Here is a 23,479-nt window from a genome sequence, read left to right as displayed (position 1 = left end):
CTGGGCAGGTATGGAAGAATGGGTGCTTGCAGGACCTGCTACGGAATTTCAGGGCCCGGTACAGAAGGAACAGGTAGGGCCCCCTGTTCAAAGCTGTTAAGAATTTCAGGACAGTGACAGCAGAGCATTGAGCCAAATGTGGGGACCCTTGTGCATGAGGGCCCTGTGCACGGCCGCACAACCCCCAGAGCCAGCCGGGGCTCTCTGGGGTCGGCCACCCCTCCAACAGTTTTCTGACTCTGGAACCTCATTTCCACAAACCCCTCTGAGCTTTCAGAGACACATGGATTTGAAGGCAACTGACATTACCATCTTCTCTTCTCCCAAAACACTGTGCTTGTTCAGGACCGGGGAGACGTAGCTGTGAGGTGACATCTCACAGGTGCATGGAACCATCCCCTAGGGACCAAATGTTGAAGGCTGAAGCCACGCTTGCCAGCCATGCTATTTCCGCTCAGTTTCAAATGAAAGAGAAAGGGAACAATAATCGAGCCTCTACTCTGCTCCAGACACTGGATTACTAAGCACCTTTGCATATAACAGTTGATTGAATTTTGGGGGAAGACACAATTCAATATTCACCTCTCTCTGCAGTCAACACTGAATTGTATTTCCGCTCCCCCACCCCCATCTAATGCTTCAGGTTCAAGGATGGCATCCCCAAGGGACCTCGCTTCTCCGTCTGATTTTTATCCAAAAGCTTTTTGGCTCAGTCCTTCAGCACCTGTGGGAGTACATCAGCAAGGGAGAGAAGGAAACTTCACATAAAAGCATTTAACTCCAGATGAACTGAAAGGGAGTATGAATGTTGAGTTCTGGAAGAAAGCCACTGGATTTTTTCCATTTTTCCCAGGACAGAAAATAGCAGAAGTCTCGGCTGGGGACATTACCTTTCCCGCCGGTTCGAGGGCTGACGGAGGCTCCGTGGCTCAGGGTGAACAGAGTGATGGGAGTTTCAATGAAGGCGGAGCTCAGCCTGGCAGAAAGAACCAGAAAGAGGGTAGCTGCCGTCTTTAATTCATGGAGCCAGACAGAAGGTGGGGGCAGGAGTGGCCCTCTAATGTTGAGCAAAAATGATAAAAGCTTCCTCTGGATCAAACTGCTTGTGAACCACACACACATTTCCACCGTGGATGAGGATGTAAAGGAAATACATTTCTCTGAGCTCAAGTCATAAACCGTGAAACACACTTACAGGAAAATTGTAAAGCGGGGATTGCTTATAATTGAAAAATGCCACTTCTCTGTTGAACAGGGTGTTTGTTTTTGTTTTAATAAAAGAGTGGCCAGCCCAAGCTGAAGTATTTAGGGCAACCTAACTTGTTTTTAAAAAATAATATGCATTATATGTAAATAGAGAAAAGATAAAGCAGCTGAGACACAATGTAAATGTAAACAAATGGAGAATGTGAGTACAGGGTATTCAGGAGTTCCCTGTGCTCCGCTGGCAACACTGCCATCAAGGACAGCACATCAAAATTAGAAGTTATGTATAAATCAACAAAAGGGATGTCCAGTTACCTTTTTGTCAAGTCATGCCTCCAAACCAAAAATATTCACAAGGACATTTAAACGCCAGTTCAAGACTTATTTTCATAAATGTGTGCATAAAGCATTCACTGGGACATAAACATAATTTGGAATTATGCATGATACATTGACCACAACTAGAGAAAGAAAGAGAAAATCTTGTTTCTCCTGCTAAACATCAGAGCACTCGCAGCCAAGACAGAGCGCCAGAGAGAAGGAGAGAACTGCTCCTTGTGGGGTCTTTCTGGGTGCTTTTCTTTTAATCCAGTCTAAACAACAAAAAATATGCAAGACTGAATTGAAGAATCTCAAGTTAATAGAGAATCAGAGTCCTTCTATGAGGTGGCTGAGCCCCATCTGCTATGTGAATATCGATAGATATGGATATGGATATGGACATCGACATAGCCAGAGACACAGATGTAGGTGTGGACATAAGTAACGTAGATACAGGTGTAGATGCACATCTACATGAAGATGATGTAGATATAGATGATGTCGGTGTAGATGAGGTACAGGTGTAGGTTTAGGTGATGAAGATGTAGATATGGATTAGATAATGTAGATGGAGATGGAGATGATGTAGGTGTAGGCGTAAACGATACAGATGGAGATGCAGATAGTGTAGATGATCCAGACACAGATGCAGAGATAAGCGTAGGGACAGGTGTAGATACAGATGATGTAGTTGTAGGGGTAGATGATGTAGACAGTGTCGATGTAGGTGTAGGTGTACACATACACATACACATAGATAATGTAAATGCGGACATAGACGCAAATGTAGGTGGAGACACAGATGATGCAGATGTGGATCCAGATGAGACAGACGTATTTCCCAGCTATCTTGAAGTGAGTGGAGTTCAAGTTACAGTTCCAGTACGTGGAGGAGACGAGACAGAGTATTGACAGCCATATTACTGACCCAACCAGCTGGTAAAAATCATGATGGCAACAGCAGTAACAACATCAACGTCTGTGAGCAGGTGTTGGGTACCAGGCACTGTGCTAGGCTCCCCACCCACAACATCTCATTAAACACTCCTGGTCACCCTGTCTGCTCAGACAGTTGCATCCCCAGAGGCCTGGGGAGCAAAAAGCAGCCTCCTCCATGAGGACTTTGCTGACCACTCTACTTAAAATTTCAAACATTCCCACCATCACCCCACCACCACGCCCCTCTTCCCTGCCATAATTTACTCCAGAGCACTTGTCATACTCATACCCGCTTGGTTACAAATTCATTTATCATCTGTCTCCCCTACTAGCATTCGAGCTCCATGAGGCCATGGATTTTTGTTTCATTCCCTGCCACATCCCCACTGCCTAGAACAGGCACACAAGAGACACTCAACAAAGATCAGTGGCACAGTAAGTGGTCAGGATGGAGAAAGAGGTGACTCTTGGCTGTGCCCAGCTGTGCCCCCACCTGCTGCCTTCATTCTCAATGATGCGATGATACCGGTCCAGCTCGTTCTTCAGGGTCTGCTGGGCGACCACCAGCTGCCGGCAATCATAGGACGATTTCTCTAGGCTCCTCTCCGTCTCTTCAATCTCCTTCCGCAGGCTTTCAATCTGTTCGTTATAGAGCTGAATCTCGCCATCATAGCAATCGTGGGCGTCTTTAATAGCTTGTTCCAGGGTCGCCGTCTGAGGGCAAAGACACAGCTGTGAGGAGACCCATCCCACGTCTCCCTGAAGACACACCCTCGGCAGGGACCACCCGGGCTCGGCCTGGCAGGCTTTCTAGGTTTTGTTTGTCTGTTTGTCTGCAGTGAACCACTGGAATCCTGGAGCAAAACGGGAGTGTGAAACGGAGCTCCCTCTCCTCACAGCCGCATCAGCACCGTCTGAAGTCAGCCCTCCATACGCCTCCCGAAAGGCAGTCTGAAGACGACGAACCCAGAAAATCAAAAGAAAACTGCTGTCCACGGAATAAAACATACAATTCAAATAAAGTATATTCTTCATACTTTAATGTGTTAGCATAAATCTGACAGCCACAAAATAAGTAAAAAGAAGAACACATACTAAATAGATCAGATGCTATTTTTATTGAAATAATTCAGGGGGGAAGTTTCCTTGTTCCTAGTTAATCACTATGGTGCTTTAATTTTCTCCTGATTTCTGATCAGCAGAGTTACCTGTATGTTTTGGTAGCTAAAATGTGTGTGTGTGTGCATGCGTGGATACATAAAATAAATTCAGGGAAACACTACACATCAAGACAGGACAAGTCAAAATTAAGGTAGAAAAATAGAAAGAGTGGCCTTATGTCCACCTTAAGAGCTTCTGACAACACACAAAGAGCCATAAGTACACGTATTCACAAGCTTAGTGTTTACAGTCATGACTCTTTCACACTCTCATTTTTTCAAGTAGAAAAGGATCTGACATGCATCATTGGTCCTCAAAAACAAAATAAAACAAACAAGCCAAAAAACCACTTCTACCTAGAACAGCCCTTCTCAAAGTTCAGTGTGCGTTCGCACCCCGAGGATGCCGGTAAGCTGCAGGTCTGACTCGGCAGGTCTGGGGGGGCCAGAGGCTCTGCATTTCTAACCAGCTCCCACAGAGCAGAGGCCCCGGCGCAGGTCTCCAGACCACACTCTGTGTCACAAGGGGCTAGACAGGTATCTGAAGCCAACTTCATGTATGCCTGTATGTCTGCAGCTAAATGTGCACATGGGAAGATCTAGAGATGACTATTCCTCTAGAATAATCTAGAATGGCAGCCCAATTCTTCACTTTACATAAAGATGTGGCCTTGGAATAGTGAAGCTGCCTAAGTGATGACATTTGAAAAAGGCTTACAGAGCTTTTAAGAATATATCTGTTGCATCATGAAGGAAGGGAGGGAGGAAGTGGGGGAAGGAGGAAGGAAGGAAGAGGTGCGTGCACTAGACGCTTTGGGAAGGTGTCTGCCAGCCCATGTCATCCCCTTGTCTGATGACCGTCCCATCTCACTCACAGGAAGGGTCCAGCAGCAGTGTGACCCACTGTCCCAACCAGAGTGACAGAAGCAGGGCTGGCCCGACGCAGGTGGCCTATCACGGGCTTCCTCTCCAGGGACCTTGGAAAGGGGTCTCAGAAATAGCAGCCAATTGGTGGCAGGTTCTAGACTCACTGGGACACATAAGCCTGTGGTCTGAGGCCACCACTTCCAAGCGGCAATATTTCTTAATGGGTATGGAGAAGCGAGAAAGGCAGTTCTTCAGAGGCAGAGAAATGAAGCAGAAGGGCAAAGACAGAGCTGAGAGAAGCGGCGGGAGAGAAGGGGAAAGAGGGGCAATGGGAGACTGAGCTGCTGCCGCACATCCTGGTTCCCGGCTCCGGCGGCACCCTCGGCTCTCAAATTTCATAAACTACATTTTGTATCCTGCTCCTTTGGGGGAAAAAACAGACCATGCACCACATAATGACGTTTCGGTCAATGACTGCATGTACGATGGCGGTCCCATGAGATTAGTGCCATGTAGCCTAGGTGTGTAGTAGGCTCTACCATCTTGGTTTGTGAAGTACACTCCGCGATGTTCTCACAACGACGATATCATCTAACAACGCCTCTCTCAGGACGTCTCCCCGACGTCCAGTGACGCACGCCTGTCACACGTTTACAGTGGAGAAATCTGGCAGACACCGCCACAAGCACGTGACCACAGTTACATCACCAGGACAAAGACACACCCCACGATGCTCCCTGATAAGATGCACGGAGCAGGACCCACCATCACTTCTGTGGGGTTCTCGCCACCAACGCACAGCCTCAACCTAATCCTGAGAAAACATCAGGGAAACCCTAGGGGAGGGCCAGTCCGCGAAGTCACTGGCCATCAAGATCACGGAAGACAGACAGGCAGGAGCCATCCCAGACTGGAGGAGACAAAGGAGACACAACGCTGGATGCAAACAGGATCCAGGACCAGAAAACATGTTAGTAGGGTTAACTGGTGGAATTTCAGTCAAGTCTATTACTAGGATGGAGTCGTAGTTAATGTCCTGGTTTTAACCACTGCACTGTGTCATTAAGATGGTAACACTTGGGGAAGCTGGCTGAAGACCACATAGGAAACCTCTGTGCTATTTTTGCAACTTTATAGAAGTCTAAAATTATTTCAAAATAAAACCAAAAAATACCCGCTCTGTTCAAGTTAGTTAGGTGAGGTTTCTGTTCCTCATTAAAAAAATCTTGATTCAAACAGTCGCCTGTAATGTCAATTGCCGAGGCACCCTCTAATTCCTGGGGCAGCCACGTATTCCTACCCACACCGGCATTCACACACCCTGGGAAACTCTTCCAAGAAATAAGGAACTGAAAAAACCCCTTTGAGGCTCCCATCTCAGAGACAAGAAGCCATCCAGGAATGGATGAAACCCAAAGTCAGACTCTCCATTTCCATGAGCGGTCACGAGAACTAAGCCTGCAGTTGCTGGCTGCGGCGGCTGGGGCTCCGCACAGAGGCCAGCTCGACCCTGGGTCCACGGGGCAGCAGGGCAGGCGTGCAAGGTAAACGCAACTACCTTTTATCAAAGCTTAGCTTTCTCCCAGGTGCAGGAAAAAACTGGTGCCCACAGCACCCGGACTCAACGGCATGTATGTTCCGCAAACAAATTTCAAGGAAAAAAAAAGAGATGGAGGGAAACCCATAGGTTACAAGAGACTTAGGAGACACAGAAACCAGGGATGACGTATGGAGCTTATCTGGATCCCAATTCAAACAAACTTTAAAGAAAGAAATTGTGAAAAACACTACACACTGTCTCATTCCATTTATATGACAATCTGGAAAAGACGAAACCAGAGAGAGAGAAAGCAGATCCCAAGTGGCCAGGGGCTGGGGGAGGTGCAGGAGGGGCTGCCACAAAGGGGCAGCACAGGGGGAATTTGGGGAAAGGGGACAGTCCTACATCTCGATTGTGGGGGTGGTTTCGGGACTGCATGCATTTGTAAAATGGATGTGCTATGCCAAGACGTGGAAGCAACCTAAGTGCCCATCAACAGACGAATGGATAAAGAAGATGTGGTACATATATACAATGGAATACTACTCAGCTGCAAAACAGAACAAAATCATTCCATTTGCAATAACATGGATGGACCTTGAGAGAATTATGTTAAGTGAAATAAGCCAGCAAGAGAAAGATAATCTGTGTATGACTCCACTCATATGAGGAATTTAAAACTATGGACCAAGAACAGTTTAGTGGATACCAGGGGAAAGGTGGGGTGGGGGGTGGGCACAAAGGGTGAAGTGGTGCACCTACAACATGCCTGACAAACATTAATGTACAATTGAAATTTCACAAGATTGTAACCTATCAATAACTCAATAAAAAAAATAAAAATAAAAAAATAAAAAATATATAAATATATAAATAAAAATGGATGTGCTATGCACGGAAGAGAGTGAAATTTACCGTATGCAAGTATCACCTCAGTTAAAATAATTATGAGACAATTGGACATTTGACCCCTGCTGGAAATGTGGTGATAGTAAAGAACTATTGTTAATTTTTAAAGCTGGGTTAGTAGTCTCGCACTCTATAAAGATAACCCCCATCTCTTCGAGATACAAATTGAAAGACTGTCGGATAAGAAGATATGGTGTCCGGGCTTACTTCAGACTTACATGGGGGGAGTGTATGGGGGCGTAAGTGATGTAAGAGGGGCCACGTGGGGGAGGATGAGGACACGGGGCTCAGGAGACTATTCTCTTACTTTTATGTATGGTTGAAGTGATCCAGAATAAAGAGCAAAAGAAAAGATTATGTATGAAAAGAATCCATTGGGGCCGGCCCAGTGGTGTAGTGGTTAAGTTTGCATGCTCCACTTTGGCAGCCTGGAGTTCATGGGTTCCAATCCCGGGCATGGACCTACACACCACTCATCAAGCCATGCTGTGGCGGCATCTCATATACAAAATGGAGGAAGACTGGCACAGATGTTAGGGCAATCTTCCTCAAGCAAAAAGAGGAAGATTGGCAACAGACGTTAGCTCAGGGGCAATCTTTCTCCCCTCAAAAAAGAAAAGAATCTATTGCCCGTTTAGGTGTGGGTTCCCCAGTCAGAGTGGGAGTAATGGTTTGTGCTGGCGAGTTCTAAGGTGGATCAACCCATCAGCCTCACAACAACCTTATGGGGAAGGGGCTGTTATTATTCCCACTTTACCAATGAGGAAACTGAGGCACAGCGGCCAAGTGACTTGCTCATAAATACCACAGAAGGATTCAAACCCACCTGTACAGGGGCTGAAGCACTTCCTGCACCCACAGACCTCCTGCCTCAGCCTCCTCCCAGCTACAGGCAAGCAGTGCACCCACACGTATGCACACGCACATACACACACACCTGCACGTACTCCAGCACCCTGGGAAACTCCTCATCTCCACACATCAACAGGCAAGCACGACCAGCCTGTGCTCACGGAAGACCCAGGGGACTCAGTGTGGGCCCCACAAAGAGCCCTCCCTGAGCATTTTCATTTAGCAAACGTTTAAACCGTAAATAGGATAGCAAAGGGCTGTCACAAATTGGGAAATCAGAAACTAGAAAAAAGTCATCTATAATGTTTCGACCCTATGGGGCAAGCAGGATCTTCCTTCTACCTCCGGAGCCGGTGGCTGGTTGGTCGCGGGCTGTGATCTGACGGAGTCTGTGGGAGCATCGCCTGCCCGCGCAGGGAGCCTCCATGGACGACTGCAAGGCACCTTCCAACCTCTGACTGGCACTGGTGCACTGTGTGACTGCCTGAGTCCACCAAGACGCCACAGCATCCGGTGCAGTGCTGACCAGTGTATAAAACTGGACCGATGTCTACATCAGTGTGGGTTTTATAGCTCAGTACTTTAGTCATCAGACGGAGGGCTGTTAGGGAAAATAAGAAGAGCTCCATTTTCGCCAGTTCAAAGTGGGCTAACGAGATGTCTCTGACCCTCGTGAGCGACCTGGCACCAGCCTGGCAGCTAGAAAAGGAGACACAGACCCTCTAGGAGCCCACCGTCCAGGAGGGGAGGCAGCTCCGTCACAGAGACATGCCCAGGGCATCACAGAGCACACGGAGAGGCCCTGGGTGCTAGGGGATGGCAGACAAGGCTTCCAGGCGGAGGTGGGGCCGGCCCTGGGTACTGAAGAAGGAAAGGGACTTCCAGAAAAGGGAGAAGTGATCAGCAAAGGGGCAGGTGCTGGGAACTTCGGGAGGGGTCAGGAGAGGAAGAGGAGAAGAGAGAGCAGCCCAGACAGCCCCGGGCTGCTTGGAGGAGAGCAGCCGAGGGAGCGGATACTGGAGAGAGAGGCAGGGGGCAGGTGTGGGCCATGTGGCAACCTGAACTTCACCCTGAGCCAGGGTGACTGTTGTGCTTCTGCTTGGACAACCGTTTATATCCACTCCCCGCTAGGCTGTGAGCAGCTGAGGGCAGGAGCCACATGCTCTGCTCAGCATCCCCCAAACCTCACGTGGGGCTTGGCAGGAAAGGATGAAGGGAAGAGTGTTCTAAGCACAGCCACAGGGCTCGCCTCTGCATGCACGGCTCCACAGGGCCCCAGCACCTCACAGTGAGCCCATATGGAGGGGGACCTCCTGCCTCAGTCCCTTAGGTCCCCAGACTCCTTTGGGTCCAAGGTCTTTTTTAAAAAGGAAACAAGAAATCCACGGCCTTCACTGATTATGCACTGTCTTACCAAAACCTACCACGAGATGGTGCTAAGCGACTTTAATGAGAAATTACATCTGGAGGGTCACACTGCAATTAATAGGACTTTTTCACCTTCCTGTCACAGAAATTCTCAGCCAATGCAATTTAGGGAGCCAAAAGTGCCTGTCTTTTCTCTTCCACCTATAAGAAGGGCCATCCCCAGGGGCCTCATGGTCTATGGGATTCGTGGTCTATGTTCGGCTTCAAAGGAGGGGCCACCAGCTCCACTCCTGGGTGCTGATCCTTCTATCCTGTGCTCTTGTGTTCTCAAACTTGACCTGTGGACCCTCCTGGGGGGCTTGTTGAGAGAGACTGTTGGGCCCCACCCCAGAGTTCCTGATTCAGCGGGTCTGGGATGGGCCCACAAATCTGCATTTCTGACAAGTTCCCAGGTGATGCCGATGCTCCTGGTTCAGGGACCTCACCCCGAGGATCCTGCTATGGAGGGTTCTGGAAGCATCAAATGCCCTAACCATAGGCAGAACCAGCTGCCACAGCTCTGCCAGGCTGGAGCCCTCGGACTACAAAGAGCTCTCCCTCCCCCGCACCTCCACCACGTCCCCAGTCATAGCACCAGCCCTGCCGAGGGACCATGCTGCCAAATCTCCGTGGGAGCACTCAGCTTAGCTACTCCATTGGGAAGCCAGTGAAACCCTCTAAACTCAGCAAAAAGCCAGCCATGAATATGTCATGAATAAGGCTGGGGAGGACCCAAGGCAGCAACTTAGGTGGACCGGAACTAGAACCTTCTGACCAACCCAGGATCCACCAGAGTTCCCAAAGTGTGGCTCCTGAACCAGCAGCAGCAGCATTTGGAAATTTAGAAATGCAAATTCTTGGGCCACACTGCAGACCTACTGAGTCACAAATTTACAGGTGGGCCCAGCCATATCTGTGTTTTAATAAAAGATAATAAGGTAGAATTTTGGTCCCCGTGACCTTTGCCTCCTAACATTACACCAGTGAATACATGGCAAAGGAATTCTGCAGAAGTCATTAAGGTTCTGAATCAGCTGCCCTTAAAAAATAGGGAGATTATTCTAGATTATTCCTGATCACATGAGCCTTAGAAGCAGAAGAAGTCAGAGAGATCAGATACACAGAAGGATTTGATGCACTGCTGGCTTTGAAGATGGAGGGGGCCACACATCAAGGAACATGGGCGGCCTCGAGAACAGCACCGGGCCAACAGCCGGCAAAGAAATGGGGTCCTCAGTCCTACCTGCAGAGTTGAATTCTGCCAACAACTTGCGTGAGACTGGAAGCAGACTCTCCTGCAAGACGCTCCAGATAAGGGGCCCCCGCTGGCCGACACCTTTGCTTCAGCCTCGTGAGAGCACGAGCAGAGGCCAACCTCACCTGCCCAGACTGCCGGCCTGCAGCACCGTTCGGCTCAGTGACCTAACAGTGCTGCTTTCAGCCCTACATCTGTGGCAAGTCATCCTGGCAACAAGAGAAACCAACACAACTTGTGTGTCATTGGACCCACTGCTAGATGTTATTGCATATAAGCCCATATATCACCATATAGGAAATGATTTGGCAATAGTTTGAAAACTGTTTCAATACAATTGCTTTCCTTTTAATTATATGTACTTTATTTTAAGCCTTTAACAAGATTTTTCTGAGAGTGGGTCCAGGGGCTTCATCAGACTGCCAAGGTTTGGGGGACATGGCAGAGAAGAGAAGGCAAAGACCCTCGATCTAGAGAGACAGTGACATCAGGCTGAGACCAGTAAGTCTGCAGCAACTACGGGTAGGACAGGTGGCCAACTAAACAGGTTTAGTTTATAATATCAGAAACTAGGTTAATCCTTCACGGAACACCTTATTTTTATGTTCAACAAACACATATACATACAAAGAGAGAGAAACATCCTTTTTGTCCTGGAACTACAATTGACCACACCAGGCTGGGCTCTCTCATCTTTTCTCAGCATCTAGGGCAGTGTTTGTCAACTTTATCACCACAGCCACAGGAAGAACCACATTTTACATCGGAAAGGGCACACATCATACAAATATGTATGTGTGTGCACACATATTTGAATATATATTCAAACATACATATATATTTAAAACACAGGTTACACAAAACTAATCCTGCCTTTCTCTTGCCATGCACTCTGTTATTTCTTAGTCTATCTTAGTCTTGTGTTGTTAATTTCTTCTTTTTTAACACCAGCCAATTCTGCTGAATTAATTTTACAACCCAGTAATGAGTTGTAACTAGTGGTTTGGAAAACACTGGTCTCTAGGACCATGACTGAGCTTGCATCCACTTCCTCAATCACACACACATACGTACACATATACACAAACATATACACACACATACACAAGACACATATATGCAAATACACACACATATACAAAAGGCACATATACACATATACACAATACACACACGCGCACACACCCCCCTCTATCCTTTCAGGGCCTCAGAGGAACCACACACTACCAAGTCACCAAGATGGTGCATCTGGCCCCTGCAAGTTTGAAGGGCAGTGCTCGATTTCGCAAGCTGTGACCTTTCCCTCAGGGAACCATCCCCAGACCCCATCTGCTTTCCAGCGGCCCCTGAGAGTTGCTTTGCAGGGAGAGGTCTGTGCCATGTGTGCTTGGGTGGGAACTAGGATGTCTGAACTCTAAGATGCCAAATGAGATCCTGAGGTCTGGAGGGCACTGAAGACCTGTGAAAGGCACCACATCTTGTTGCGGCTTTAAAATGTTTTTGCTTTTGTAGGCATTGGTGGGATGGAGACAAAGTAACACATAACATACAAATTCGGTTTTCTAGAGAGTCAGGTATTTTTAATTTTTCTTCTCTTGTCTCTTATGTGTACTTGTCAAACCAAATGTCAATTTACTTTTAGATTAGGGAAATGCAGTTACACAGAGTATGAAGATAAAGTATTTACCCCAACGTCCCCACCAGCACGGCCAGGCACATGGTGATGAGAAGAGAAAACTGGAAGGAATCAACGGGCTGAACCACGGAGCTCAGTAACCAAGAAGGCAGGCCAGGGAAATGGGCCAGGGCTTTTCTGTTGAATTTTGTCTTCAAACAAAATTCACCCATAAAGGGGGCCAGGAGTGGAAATGTGAGCTTTGTGCTAACAAATTCTGAGCAGAGGCAAATACTGCCACAACCTCTCCTTTCCAGGTTTGCAATCCAGTTTCTAAGGAGAGATGTTAGATCATGAGAAGGGAAACAGGAAGCACAGATTTGAGCAAGTGTAGGATACAAACCCCACATGTGTCCATCTCTTCTTATTTTTAAAAACAAGTTTAAACTGGGCAAAACAGATCGATTATGCAGGAGTCGGGATAGCCTTACCCTTGAGGGCAGGGCAATGACTCGAAGAGGACACAAGGGCAACGTGAAAGGGGCCAGAAATTAACATGACCCATTGTCCCTGTTTTCCCAGGACTTTTCCAGTCTGGGCATGAAACCCTCAGTCAAAATGGGACAGCTGGTCACCCTACTCAGCGTGTCCTGTTTCTGGCTCCGAGTGCTGGGTACACAGGAGTGTTGAGTTTGTGAGAATTCACCGAGTTGGATACCTGTGCACTTCTCGGCATGCACGTGACACCTGAATGAAATGTGTTGTAAAACCGGACTCACACGTGTGGCGTGAGCGCCCAACATCAAGCGGTGGACGGGAGGTCGCGGGGCATACCTGGGCCTGCAGCTCGGCTCTCTGCGCCTGCAGGAAGGAGAGCATCTCCCGGCCCTCCTCCAGCTGACTCTGCAGGGCGGTGGCTTCTCGTTCCGTCAAGAGCTTCTCCTGCACAAAGAAGGCCAGACTCAGCACTCAGCACACTCGACATGGGAGGAAACCCAAAGAGAAGGGCCAAAGAAGGTGTGGGGGCCCTGTTACGTTCTGCATGTTTGTGTCCCCCAAACTCACATGCCGAAGCCCTAACCCCCAGGGGGATGGTATGAGGACCCACTTTGGAAGGTGGTTAAGTCTAGATGAGGTCATGCGGGTGGGGCCCACCGGTGGGATGGGTGTCCTCATAAGAAGAGGAAGAGACACTGAGCGCCCTCTTTCCAAGCTTGCACCACAGAGAGCCACATGAGCACACGGCGAGAGGGTGGCTATCCACAGGCAGGAAGCGGGCCCCCACCAGGACCCCTCATCTGGGACTCCCAGCTTCCGGAACAGTGAGAAACACATGTCTGCTCTTTGAGCTGCCCATCGGTGGTACTTGTTACAGCAGTCGGAGCTGACTAACACAGGCCCGCAGTGGCACTCTCAATGCTCCTGGCTGCGTCTTCAAAGTCTGAGCCCTAAATGCCGTGGGTGTGAAGCACTGAGACGCGAGTCAGGAGACTGCGCTTTAGATCTGGTTGAGCCACGAACTGGCTAAGAGACTTGGGACAAGGCACTTGCCCTTCTGTCCAAAGGAAAACTCAGAATGCAGACTCTCACTGGGTTCTCTTCTCTGTGTCCGTGCAGATGGCATGGTGAGGCTGAGCCCAAGCCATCAACTGTGCGAAGACGTTGCTGCTACTCAGAGAGCAGCCGTCAGGCTCCAAGAATGAAAGAGAGGCAGAGGGGCTCTGGTGAGGCAGCTGCGCCACCCTAGCCACACTCTGCGGAACACCCTGGAAAGAGATCCCCCCTCAGAGTCTCCACACTCTGCTAACTGGGCACCCTTCTCCAACCGGCCTCTTCACTGTCTGTTCAAAAATACCCATGTCACTGCATGGAAGCCTGACTGCTCAGAGTAATGCCTCTGGTGCAGAGCGCAGCTGCCCAGCCGGGCAAAATCAGCACACCAGCACGTGCCCAGGGGCCCCATGCTCAAGGCCACATGGTTAAGGTGGCCCCTGCTCTCTAACACCCTACAAAGTGGCTGGAGCAAGAACACAGACACAGAGACAGCTAGAGCAAGACAGATGTGTATAAAGGGAGGAAGCATGGGTGCGGGGCCTGTGGTCCGACTGTGGAGAAGGTGGGACTTGAGACAAACAGAACTGCAGAAGGACCTCCTCAACTGTGTGTGTTTATTCTTGTTTCCCGATGCATGGAGACATGCATTCTCTCAGTCTCTCTCTGCGTCTCTCAGTCTCTGTTTCTCTCTGCCTCTGTCCTCTATATGCTTCTCTGTGTCTCAGTCCCCATCTCCTTGCCTCAAAAACATAGACAAGGGAGCGGCTGGGAGCAGAAGGGGACTCATGTCCCTAGGTACCAGTATCTGGAGGATGTGCAAATATGCCACACCTTGCAAATTCTAGACCTGCAGCCTCAGGATGGAGGCAGACGCAGTGCAAACACATTACACCATTTCCCCACCAGGGCCCTGCCTGCTTGTCTGGTCCCCTCTCTCCTCACTGCCCAGTTGCTATTCACCTCATGTGCCTCCTCACACCTGCCCACAGGGGTCTCTGGAAAGGCCTTATGCACATACTTATTGAAGAGGAAGGAAGACAGCCCTGCAGCTGTCAGTTGGTAGCCGGCACTAACCACCAGGCCATGACGTCCTCTACTTATAAATGAGGCCACCCCCAACATGTGAAGATGTCACTCTGGGACCCTGGGGGAACAAGACAGAAACAAGACGGCTCTCTAATAGTGTCTGAGGTCAGACCAAAAGACCACTGTGCAATCACAAAAATGGCCAAAACAGCCACTCCCCCCACTAACACAAATGATGCTGCTTAACTACCAAGTACAGCGTTAGCTGCGCTCCATCTCTCCACCCCCAGATACAAATTATCAGGATGCTCAGTCAGAGGACCAGCCCCCTCCTTAGAGCACCCAACCCAGCAGAGGACCCCGCCTACCCGACTCCTGCCCCAAGGTACCTATCACAGGCTCCAATGCCATCACACTGCCATCACACGTCCCTCCTCCCTGAGGCGCCCGTGAGTCTCGGGGGTGCACACCTCCCCTGCTGCAGCGAACAACAAACCCAGCTTCATATGACCACAGGTGCATGCCTGAGGACTCCCGCTAGAGGGCGCTCACATTATACTTTACTGAGAGTTAGCCAGTTGACCTGTGCCCCTAGGGAGCTGTGCTAATTATATCCTCATTTGTGCAAAGGTGACTGACACATTTCTAGGACGGTAACAAGACTCCATGAAACAAACCTGAAAGCGACCACCTAACCCGTACATAGAAGTTTTAAGCTAAGATTAATGAAGAACATGATGCTTTCTAAGCTGTGCTTCTCCATCTTTAAGGTGCACACGAATCCCAGGGGGTCTTCCAGAAATGCAGATTCTGACTCAGGGGCTCTGCGGGAGGTCAGCGGGAGAGTCTGCGTTTCTAACCAGCTCCTAGCGATGCTGAGGACACTGATGGCCCGGATGCTATCAAACAATGCTCAAGAATTTTCTTATAAGGGAACAGATGATAGGATTTAAAAAATGTGCTCTGATGTAAAACACCTTTGCATTTGAGGAAAAAATGAGTTTTCAAAATAAAAATAAGGTATCTGGAAAGAAATCTCCGACAAAGAAAAGCGGGGCTTTAGGAAGAGCTATTTTAGGCCTTTGTAGCAGCCCGAGGGACAGCAATTAAGGCAAGCAGCCACCTGAAATGGTCGCTGGTGGGCAATTTGGACAAAAATATCTCCATGGAGGCCAAAAGAGGTAACTCTCCTCCCACTTAGGTGTTCCTTGGCAGAGTTCAAAAGTGTTTTCAAAAGCAAATTTGGGGATTTCTTTAGCTTTGATATAAAAAATTAAGTTAAAACAAGGGCTGGCCTGGTGGTGTAGTGGTTAGGTTCATGCACTCCACTTCGGCGGCCCAGGGTTCACGGGTTTGGATCCCGGGCGTGGACCTACGCACCACTTATCAAGCCATGCTGTGGCGGCATCCCACGTATATAAATTAGAGGAAGATGGGCACAGATGTTAGCTCAGGACCAGTCGCCTTCAGCAAAAAAAAAAAAAAGAAAAGAAAAAAATTAAGTTAAAACAAGACTTCACACAGCCAGCTATGCTAGCCCACTGGTTCTGCAGGTGGCTGATTAGCTGACTTGCGGCACAGCCTGGGCGGCCTTCTAAGGCAATTCCAAGTGTCTCCAGGGTTGAGAACCACTGTCCTAAGTCATCCTGCAGAAAAACCCAGAATCTTTTCAGTTGACCAGTCCACCAAACCCTGGTCCAGCCTCCCACAGCCTCTGGAGAAGGGACACAATGACACTCTGTTTCAATCTGAATCCTCTTCAGTTTATTTTTACAAGTCTCATATTATGCCTCACAAAATCCCATCTAACACACTAGGAAAAAACTATGCAATATCCTGTTGAGCAGCTAGAGGGCCAAGTGAAGAAGGAACATGGACCATTATATTAGGAATAATGTGTTACATCCAAATCCCCACGTTAAAAAAATCAACTTCAATAATTTCTATCTTTTACCAATAGTTTTCACGCCACAAACTTGCATAATCATTAGCAGAGCCCCACTCTGAAAATATAGTCACTAATTGTCTGCCACTCTCGGAATTCAAAATTGATGATCAAATTGATATGTGGAATAAGAAAACAAACAACCCAACAAAAAATGGGCAAAAGATTCGAGCAGATTCTTCAACAAAGAGGCTATGCGGATGGCAAACAACCACATGAAAAGATGATCAATGTCACTAGTCATTAGGGGATGGGAATTAAAACCACAGTGACACTCACAACATACCTACCAGAATAGCAAAAAACAAAAACAAAATAAAAACCCGACACGCCCCGTGCTGGCAAGGACGAAGCGACAGGCACCTCACACATTGCCGGTGGGGATGCAACAACACCACACAGCTCTGGGAAACAGTCTGGCAGTTTCTTATAAACCATGCAAGGAGGAAGAGCCGTAATTCTCAAGAGGAAATACCTAAGAAAATGGTCAGGGACACAGTTTATGTCCGCAGATGTCTAAATACCAGCATCCACAGTCTGAGTAAAAGAACAGAAGAATAGGCTTCACGTGCAAGTGCTAAGTGGGGGGCGTGGAGTGGGGGAGGTTACCGGCCCGCTCGCCGCACAGTCCGACCCACCTTCCCCGGTCTGTTAACTGGGCCCACGAGGTGGCAAGAAGACCTCCAGATACGGCTGCCCTGCAGGCCCGGGCTCCAATTCTTACCTCCCTCATCCCACTCGTGATGGCAGACACTTGGGGGGTGGTCTGGACAATCTGCTGCAGGATGCTGACATAGGTCTGAATTTCCAGAAGATTCTGTTGGAGGAAGGAAAGCATTCTCGTTAAAAGCTGAGCTGCCTGAGTTTCCCCTCCAGTACTAGGTGGCCCCAGGGATGAATGCTTTTCACATGTTCCACCGTCACAAACAGGACAGACCACAATCCCCGCAAGCGGCACAGTACGTCTCCTCTAATCTTCACAGGAACAACAGGGGAGATGGATAAATGGAAGCTTGGTTTATTTCACCATTTCCCGTCAGTTACATGGATGCTTTGCAGCTGTCTGCACAGAGCCCTGGATGGCAGAGGTACAAGAGAAAAGCAGAGATGGAGGACAAAGGCCGGGAGGGTACAAAGGACCCTTACTGACACCAGAACAGGGCAGTGCTTCCAAGACGGACCTGGACTAAATCACTTACTAGTTGCATGTAGCCTCAGGCAAGCTATTTAAACCTCCTAAAACTCAGGCTCTTCTATGACAGAGGGATAACGATCTGGAGGGGGAGCCTGACCCCCTTACCAGGAGAGCACCTGAGCCCTCCTCTGTGCATGAGGACTGATAACAGAGCACAGCTGCCCTCTCTCCAGAGAACTGCCCTCAGCCAGGCAATGGCCGCCTTGTCCAGAAAGCTACACGACACCCCCCAATCCCACCTCATGCCCAACCCAGGCCAATGACTCCCTGGCACAGGAGCACAAAGACCAACCCTCTTGCCTCAAGGTGGGGCCCTGGTTCATGCTCCAGAGCCCCGGTGAGATCAGGCTGAAGCTAGACTCCAGCTGAGCCCACACCCTTGCTCAGTTCCTAGCCCTGTGCATTCTGCTCCCCTCACTCCTCCCCTTCTCCTGAGAGCACTCCACTAATAGAGCAATAAAAATCACCACCCTGAGCTCTGCTGATGGGGAACCTGACCCAAGACACTCTCATGAGGCTGTAGTTAGCATCATGGAAGTTTCATAGTGTCAGCTCTCTGCTGTTGTTATTATTCTAAATGGCCTTGAAGAATGCTTTGAGCTGCTTAAAAACTGCCCCCAGGATTCCCGCAAAGTACAGCAGAGGCCAGAAGGCAGCCAGGGAGGAGGAATCAGGCCTACATGAGAGGAGGTTCCTGAATGCCATGCGTTGCCTCACCTAACAAGCTCAGAGGCAGTGCTGAAAAACTATATTTTTTCCATTTTCTGAGCTTAAACACCTGACAGGTTGTAGCTTAATCAAGACAGATGTATGTAAAATCACTTTGTGAACTGTAATGTACTATAGCGGAGGAAGAAATATTCCTCTACCCTCTACGTTCTTCTGGCTGGTCTGAGAATTAAATTGATACGACACAGAGTAACAAGAGAAAATCAAAGAAACTCAATAACATGTACACCCGGGAGAAACCCAAGAAAACTGAGTAACTCACCAAAACGGCTGAAGCCACCATCTTAAATACCATCTTTAGTCAAAGACAAAGGAGGATGTTGGGGGTAGTGGTTTGGGACTTCAAAGGGGAGGAAAGCAATTCACATGGAGATGGAAAAGCAAATGTTTGATAAAAAGATGTTTGCTGAGCCATCTATAGACAAGGAGAGAGGACTTTGGTAAAATGTGTCTTGCTAGGCTCCTCCCTGTCTACCTTCTTAGTTCATACCATACTGTGGTTATCTATGGTGAGAGCTCCTTCCTGGGACAGGCTTTTTACATTAAATTCTTTTAGGCAATTAGGGGGAAGGTCAAAGTTTCCTTCTGAGTCTTTTATTCTTAAAAGTAATCAAGCCAAAGACACACATTTTGGGGTGGCCAATTCTCATCCGCCACAGAACCACACAGATATTAGCTCCGAACACACACACTCGTGCCTCCTCCTCTACACACGTGTGGCCCACTAAACGCTGTCCAGCAACCAATCCATTGCTCACTCGGTTCAAGGGCAATGCACACAAAAGTAACCCGCTCTAGGGCTCTCATTTGGTCTGACTTGTCTGACCAAACCCAAACTGGGGTTTCCAAGAGAAGGGCTTCAGAAGGTCGTGGTTACCTTTTTGTACCTGTCCTTGGCAGCACTGATATCATCCTGCAGAAACTGGGCTTCGATCTGAAGGCGCAGGTTATGTAGCAAGGCTTCATCAGCTTCCTGCAACGAGAAAGAGTCACACATGCAACTGTGCAGGGCCCCACAGCGGAGGCATCACCCATGGGTGTGAAATTGGCCGGGTATCTGAACACAGGGACCACCTGGGGTCTTATTAAAATGCAGATTCTTGTTCAGTAGGTCTGGGAGGCAGTCTGAGATTGCTAGCAAGGCACTGAGTTAGCCCACTGGACCTGGTCTAGAACGGTAGCTCTCAACAGCGGGTGATTTTGCCCTCAAGGGGACATGTAGAATGTCTGGAGACATTTTTAATTGTCACTGATGAGGATAAAGGCTGCCCCGGGGAGAGAAGGCCAAGGCGTCCTGCCCTACATACTGGTTTATATCATCCTCCGGGAAACACAAGACGTCCTGACCTGATTCGACCTGATTCTTATCCAAAACTATAGGACCACCCAATAACCAGACCCCACCTGCACTGATACCATTTTAATGACTTTTTTACATAATCTTTCCTTTTTATTGTAAAGAAATAAATCACATACCTATGCCTTCTAAGTTTAGCCCTAACCCTCAACCCATTGCAGCTCTTCACTGCCCACGGGTCCTGGCCCCATGCTGTTCTCTGAATAAGGGAGCACTACTCCCAGACCTTGAGAGACCAAATCTTTCTTTCGCCTCCTTGGCTTGCCGAGGCCACATCAGTCACCCCTTGGGTGGTGGGTGCTACTACTGGCATCTGGTGGGTAGAGGCCAGGGATGCTGCTAAACAGAACACAGGACAGCCCCACACACCAAAGAATTCTCCAGTCCAAAATGTCAATAGTGCCAGGGTTGAGAAACCTTGACCTAGAAAGATCAGGGAGAAAGGGAGGGTATATTTACACACCAATAATCTAAAAATTTAAGTTACATCTATATTTGTTCTATATCTCCTCACCAGTGAATTGAGTTTCTAAGACTAAGAATAGTTTTCCCTTAACACTGAAAACTTCATTTGAATAGTTTTCTCCCAATGACTGTTGACACTTACCTTGAGACCGTGTATCTTTAACACAAAATGCATTTTTTAGAATGATTCTTGTGAAGAGCATTCGTTCCTTTAAGGTTGGAAACGACATTTATGACAGAAGGTTGAATGTTCTCACCAAATTTTTTGATAATTCACGACTTTTAGCTCATTGATCTTGTTTGTTTGGTTGGTTTTTTTGGGAAGATTAGCCCTGAGCTAACTACTACCAATCCTCCTCTTTTTGCTGAGGAAGACTGGCCCTGAGCTAACATCCGTGCCCATCTTCCTCTACTTTATATGTGGGACGCCTACCACAGCATGGTGTGCCAAGCAGTGCCGTGTGCGCATCCGGGATCTGAACCGGCGAACCCTGGGCGGCCAAAGCGGAACGTGCGCACTTAACAGCTGCGCCACCAGGCCGGCCCCAGTTGCTGACTTTTGATGAGCGCTGCCTTCAGGAGTTTACCATTCTGGGGGCTTAATGATGGGCCCTCAGATCCTGTGCCACAGGGACAGTTATGCAGAGTTCAATGAAAACTCAAGAGCATTGTTTCTCCTTTCAGAAGACACACGCTGCCCTTTCCTGGGAGATGCAAACCTTACTGAAGCACCTGTGCAAAGAGGCATTAATTCCCCAGGGAAAATGGGCAGATCCCTTGCAGGTCCTGGTGTCTGGCTTTCTGAATTACCCCGAATTATCACATAAGCCTAGTGAAGCCTCTTAGCGAGAGAAAAGGTGGTGAAAAGAAAGCCTAGGTGTCTTTCCTGCAATGGGAAAGGGCTGGGAAGCAGAAAGATATTGGGTAATTTATAGACCCCAAAGGAAAAACAGCCAGGCCTTGGGACAGACAGAAACCAGGACGGTCCCAGGAATCTGAGCAGCAGGAGTTAATGGCCCTGCCCTCAGGATGACCTAGCTCCAAAGGAATTCATCCCCGGGCCTCAGGAGTCACATTTCTGGGAGAGAGCTGTGACTGGCCAACATGGGTCAGATGACTATTGTCTTGACTGACAGTCCTACCAGGACCACACTGATGGGAACGAAAAGCAAAGTGTTTGGGGATGCAGCCCCACTCCGTTCAGGAGCAGTGGTTCCTTGTGGAAGTGATTCTCAACTCTGGGGATGGGACATCCCTTAGAAGGCCATGGCTAAACCTGAGGTAGAAGGGGGGAACACTGGCTGAGGACTTGAGCCAGTCCTTCTGGATATTTTCTGCCCTCCCTGCCCCCTCGCACCCCTCTTAAGACTGCTGAGAATGAGGTGGGGCAGAGAATTCTCAAACATCTTAATTTTTACCAATAATTCATCCACAATTGACACAAAACCACTGGAGGTGAAGACCTGGAAACAGGGTATCAAGGATCTTTTGTGTTATAACTTATAAAGGGACAAAACACTTAGAATTCTAGAAATTTAGAAATAGAAGGGACCCTAAAAGTCACTGGTCCTCAAACTTTTTTAAGCCGCATGTGTTATCCTTCAGATGAAATAGCCCAGGGAAGCCACGTAGAGAGGCGAAGCAGAGATGCTCTTCTTGAAGGACACGATCAGGGAACAGGGACCCCCCTCCACCCAGCAACCCTCCTCCCTCAGAGCCCCTTAAGCAGCTCCAAGGAACCTGAGCTTCTGCCAATGCAGCTCAGAGACTAGAGCCTCCTTACAGGCGGGGAGGCTGAGGTCAGACTGATCCAGTGGGTCATTCAGCTAGTTGGTGGAAGCGAATGGAAGATAATGGGCCTGGTGCCTGTCTTGGGCTTCTCTCTACTACTAGTCAAGAACTGAGTGCTGACTCTTGATCTTGTCCAGCAAGGTGGCTGCCATTCTTCCCCAACCTCCCTCTCAGGATCATGCCAAAATAACCACGCTTAGGTCCCATCAGCCAAGCCTTTAAAAACACTCATGGTGATAATAAAAGGCCAGTCAATATTTGTCCTTAAAAGAGAGATTAACCAGATGCTTCCACAAGCACATTCTCTTGCTTTGAAGACAATTAGCTGATAAACCGCCCGGGAAAACTCCCAAAGGTGAGTAGGTACCACTGGAATGTGCAGTTGCTGATATGTTGAGAAGAATTCATTTGGAAGTGTTTTCTTTTGTTTGCACCAGAACTCAGAAATGTGTAGACGCTTGTGTTTTTATTATGCTTCGAATGCTGTCAGCTGCATTTTCAAAAGCTCACCAGCAGAAGCGTCTAGATTTTTCCAAATCGAGACTCTGGGTCAACAGTCTAACTTTAGAAAACATTCCAACCCTGATATTGTGTATGTTTTAGATCTAGGCCAGTGGTTCACAAAGTGTGGTCCCTGGACCACACCACCTGGGAAATATTTAGAAATGTAAAATATCTGGCAGATCCCAGACCCACCAGATCAGAATTTCCGGGGTCAGGGTCCAGGAATCTGTGCTTTAGCATGCCCTCCAGGAGACGCTGATGCACTGAGGTTCAGCACCACTCGTCCAGACCATTTCTGAGAAAGGGACTGCAGAAATAACTAGAGTCCAAAGTACCCTTAAAAAATCAGCCTTACCAACCCAGAGAGATGCTAGAAATCCGTTAAATACCCAACTGTCCATATTTCCATCCAGCCCCAAATCCAACCTCCAAGCAGCCCAACTCAAAAAAAACCCAAACAAACGAAAAACCAACTGATAAAGAGTGGGTATTCAAGTTTATTAACATTTCTAGTTAATTATGGTTTAATTAAAAAACACTTCAAACTCGGATGTCAAAAATCTTTCTAAAACTTTTAGAGTCGCTTTCCTTCCAGATGCTAAAGCTGGCCTGGAGGAAAATGCTGGGGTGTTTTACCACTCCGCAGACCCCCTCTTCCCACAGCCTCATTTTCCTGACTCTGCTCTCACTCCCTCTGTACTCTTCCTCGCTCTTCCTCTGCCTTTCTGTTCATCGGGCCTCCCCAACCCCAGCCTCGTCCTACACTCCTCTCTCCCAGTTCCCTCATCTTCTCCAGACGTTCATTTCCAGCCTCAGAGGGATTCTGGGCATAAGAAGGCTTG

At 48.4% G+C, this 23,479-nt stretch overlaps 1 protein-coding gene across 1 annotated transcript in view; it reads right to left on the bottom strand.

The window, feature by feature from the left end:
* The window catches only part of BFSP1 (beaded filament structural protein 1), a 36,061-nt gene that overhangs the window by 1,481 nt on the left and 11,101 nt on the right, over positions 1 to 23,479 (bottom strand). Inside the window, exons 3-7 of the mRNA XM_008536723.2 lie at positions 19,398 to 19,493; positions 17,321 to 17,413; positions 12,906 to 13,013; positions 2,960 to 3,180; positions 891 to 976 (exon numbers count right to left, since the gene is read on the bottom strand). Coding sequence (XP_008534945.2) covers positions 891 to 976; positions 2,960 to 3,180; positions 12,906 to 13,013; positions 17,321 to 17,413; positions 19,398 to 19,493 — 604 coding nt within the window. The remainder of the gene's footprint in view (positions 1 to 890; positions 977 to 2,959; positions 3,181 to 12,905; positions 13,014 to 17,320; positions 17,414 to 19,397; positions 19,494 to 23,479) is intronic.

Source organism: Equus przewalskii, chromosome 21, assembly GCF_037783145.1.
Source record: "Equus przewalskii isolate Varuska chromosome 21, EquPr2, whole genome shotgun sequence".
NCBI lineage: Eukaryota > Metazoa > Chordata > Mammalia > Perissodactyla > Equidae > Equus > Equus przewalskii.
Note: the sequence above shows the minus strand (reverse complement) of the source record. Positions and strands in the feature narration are given on the sequence as shown.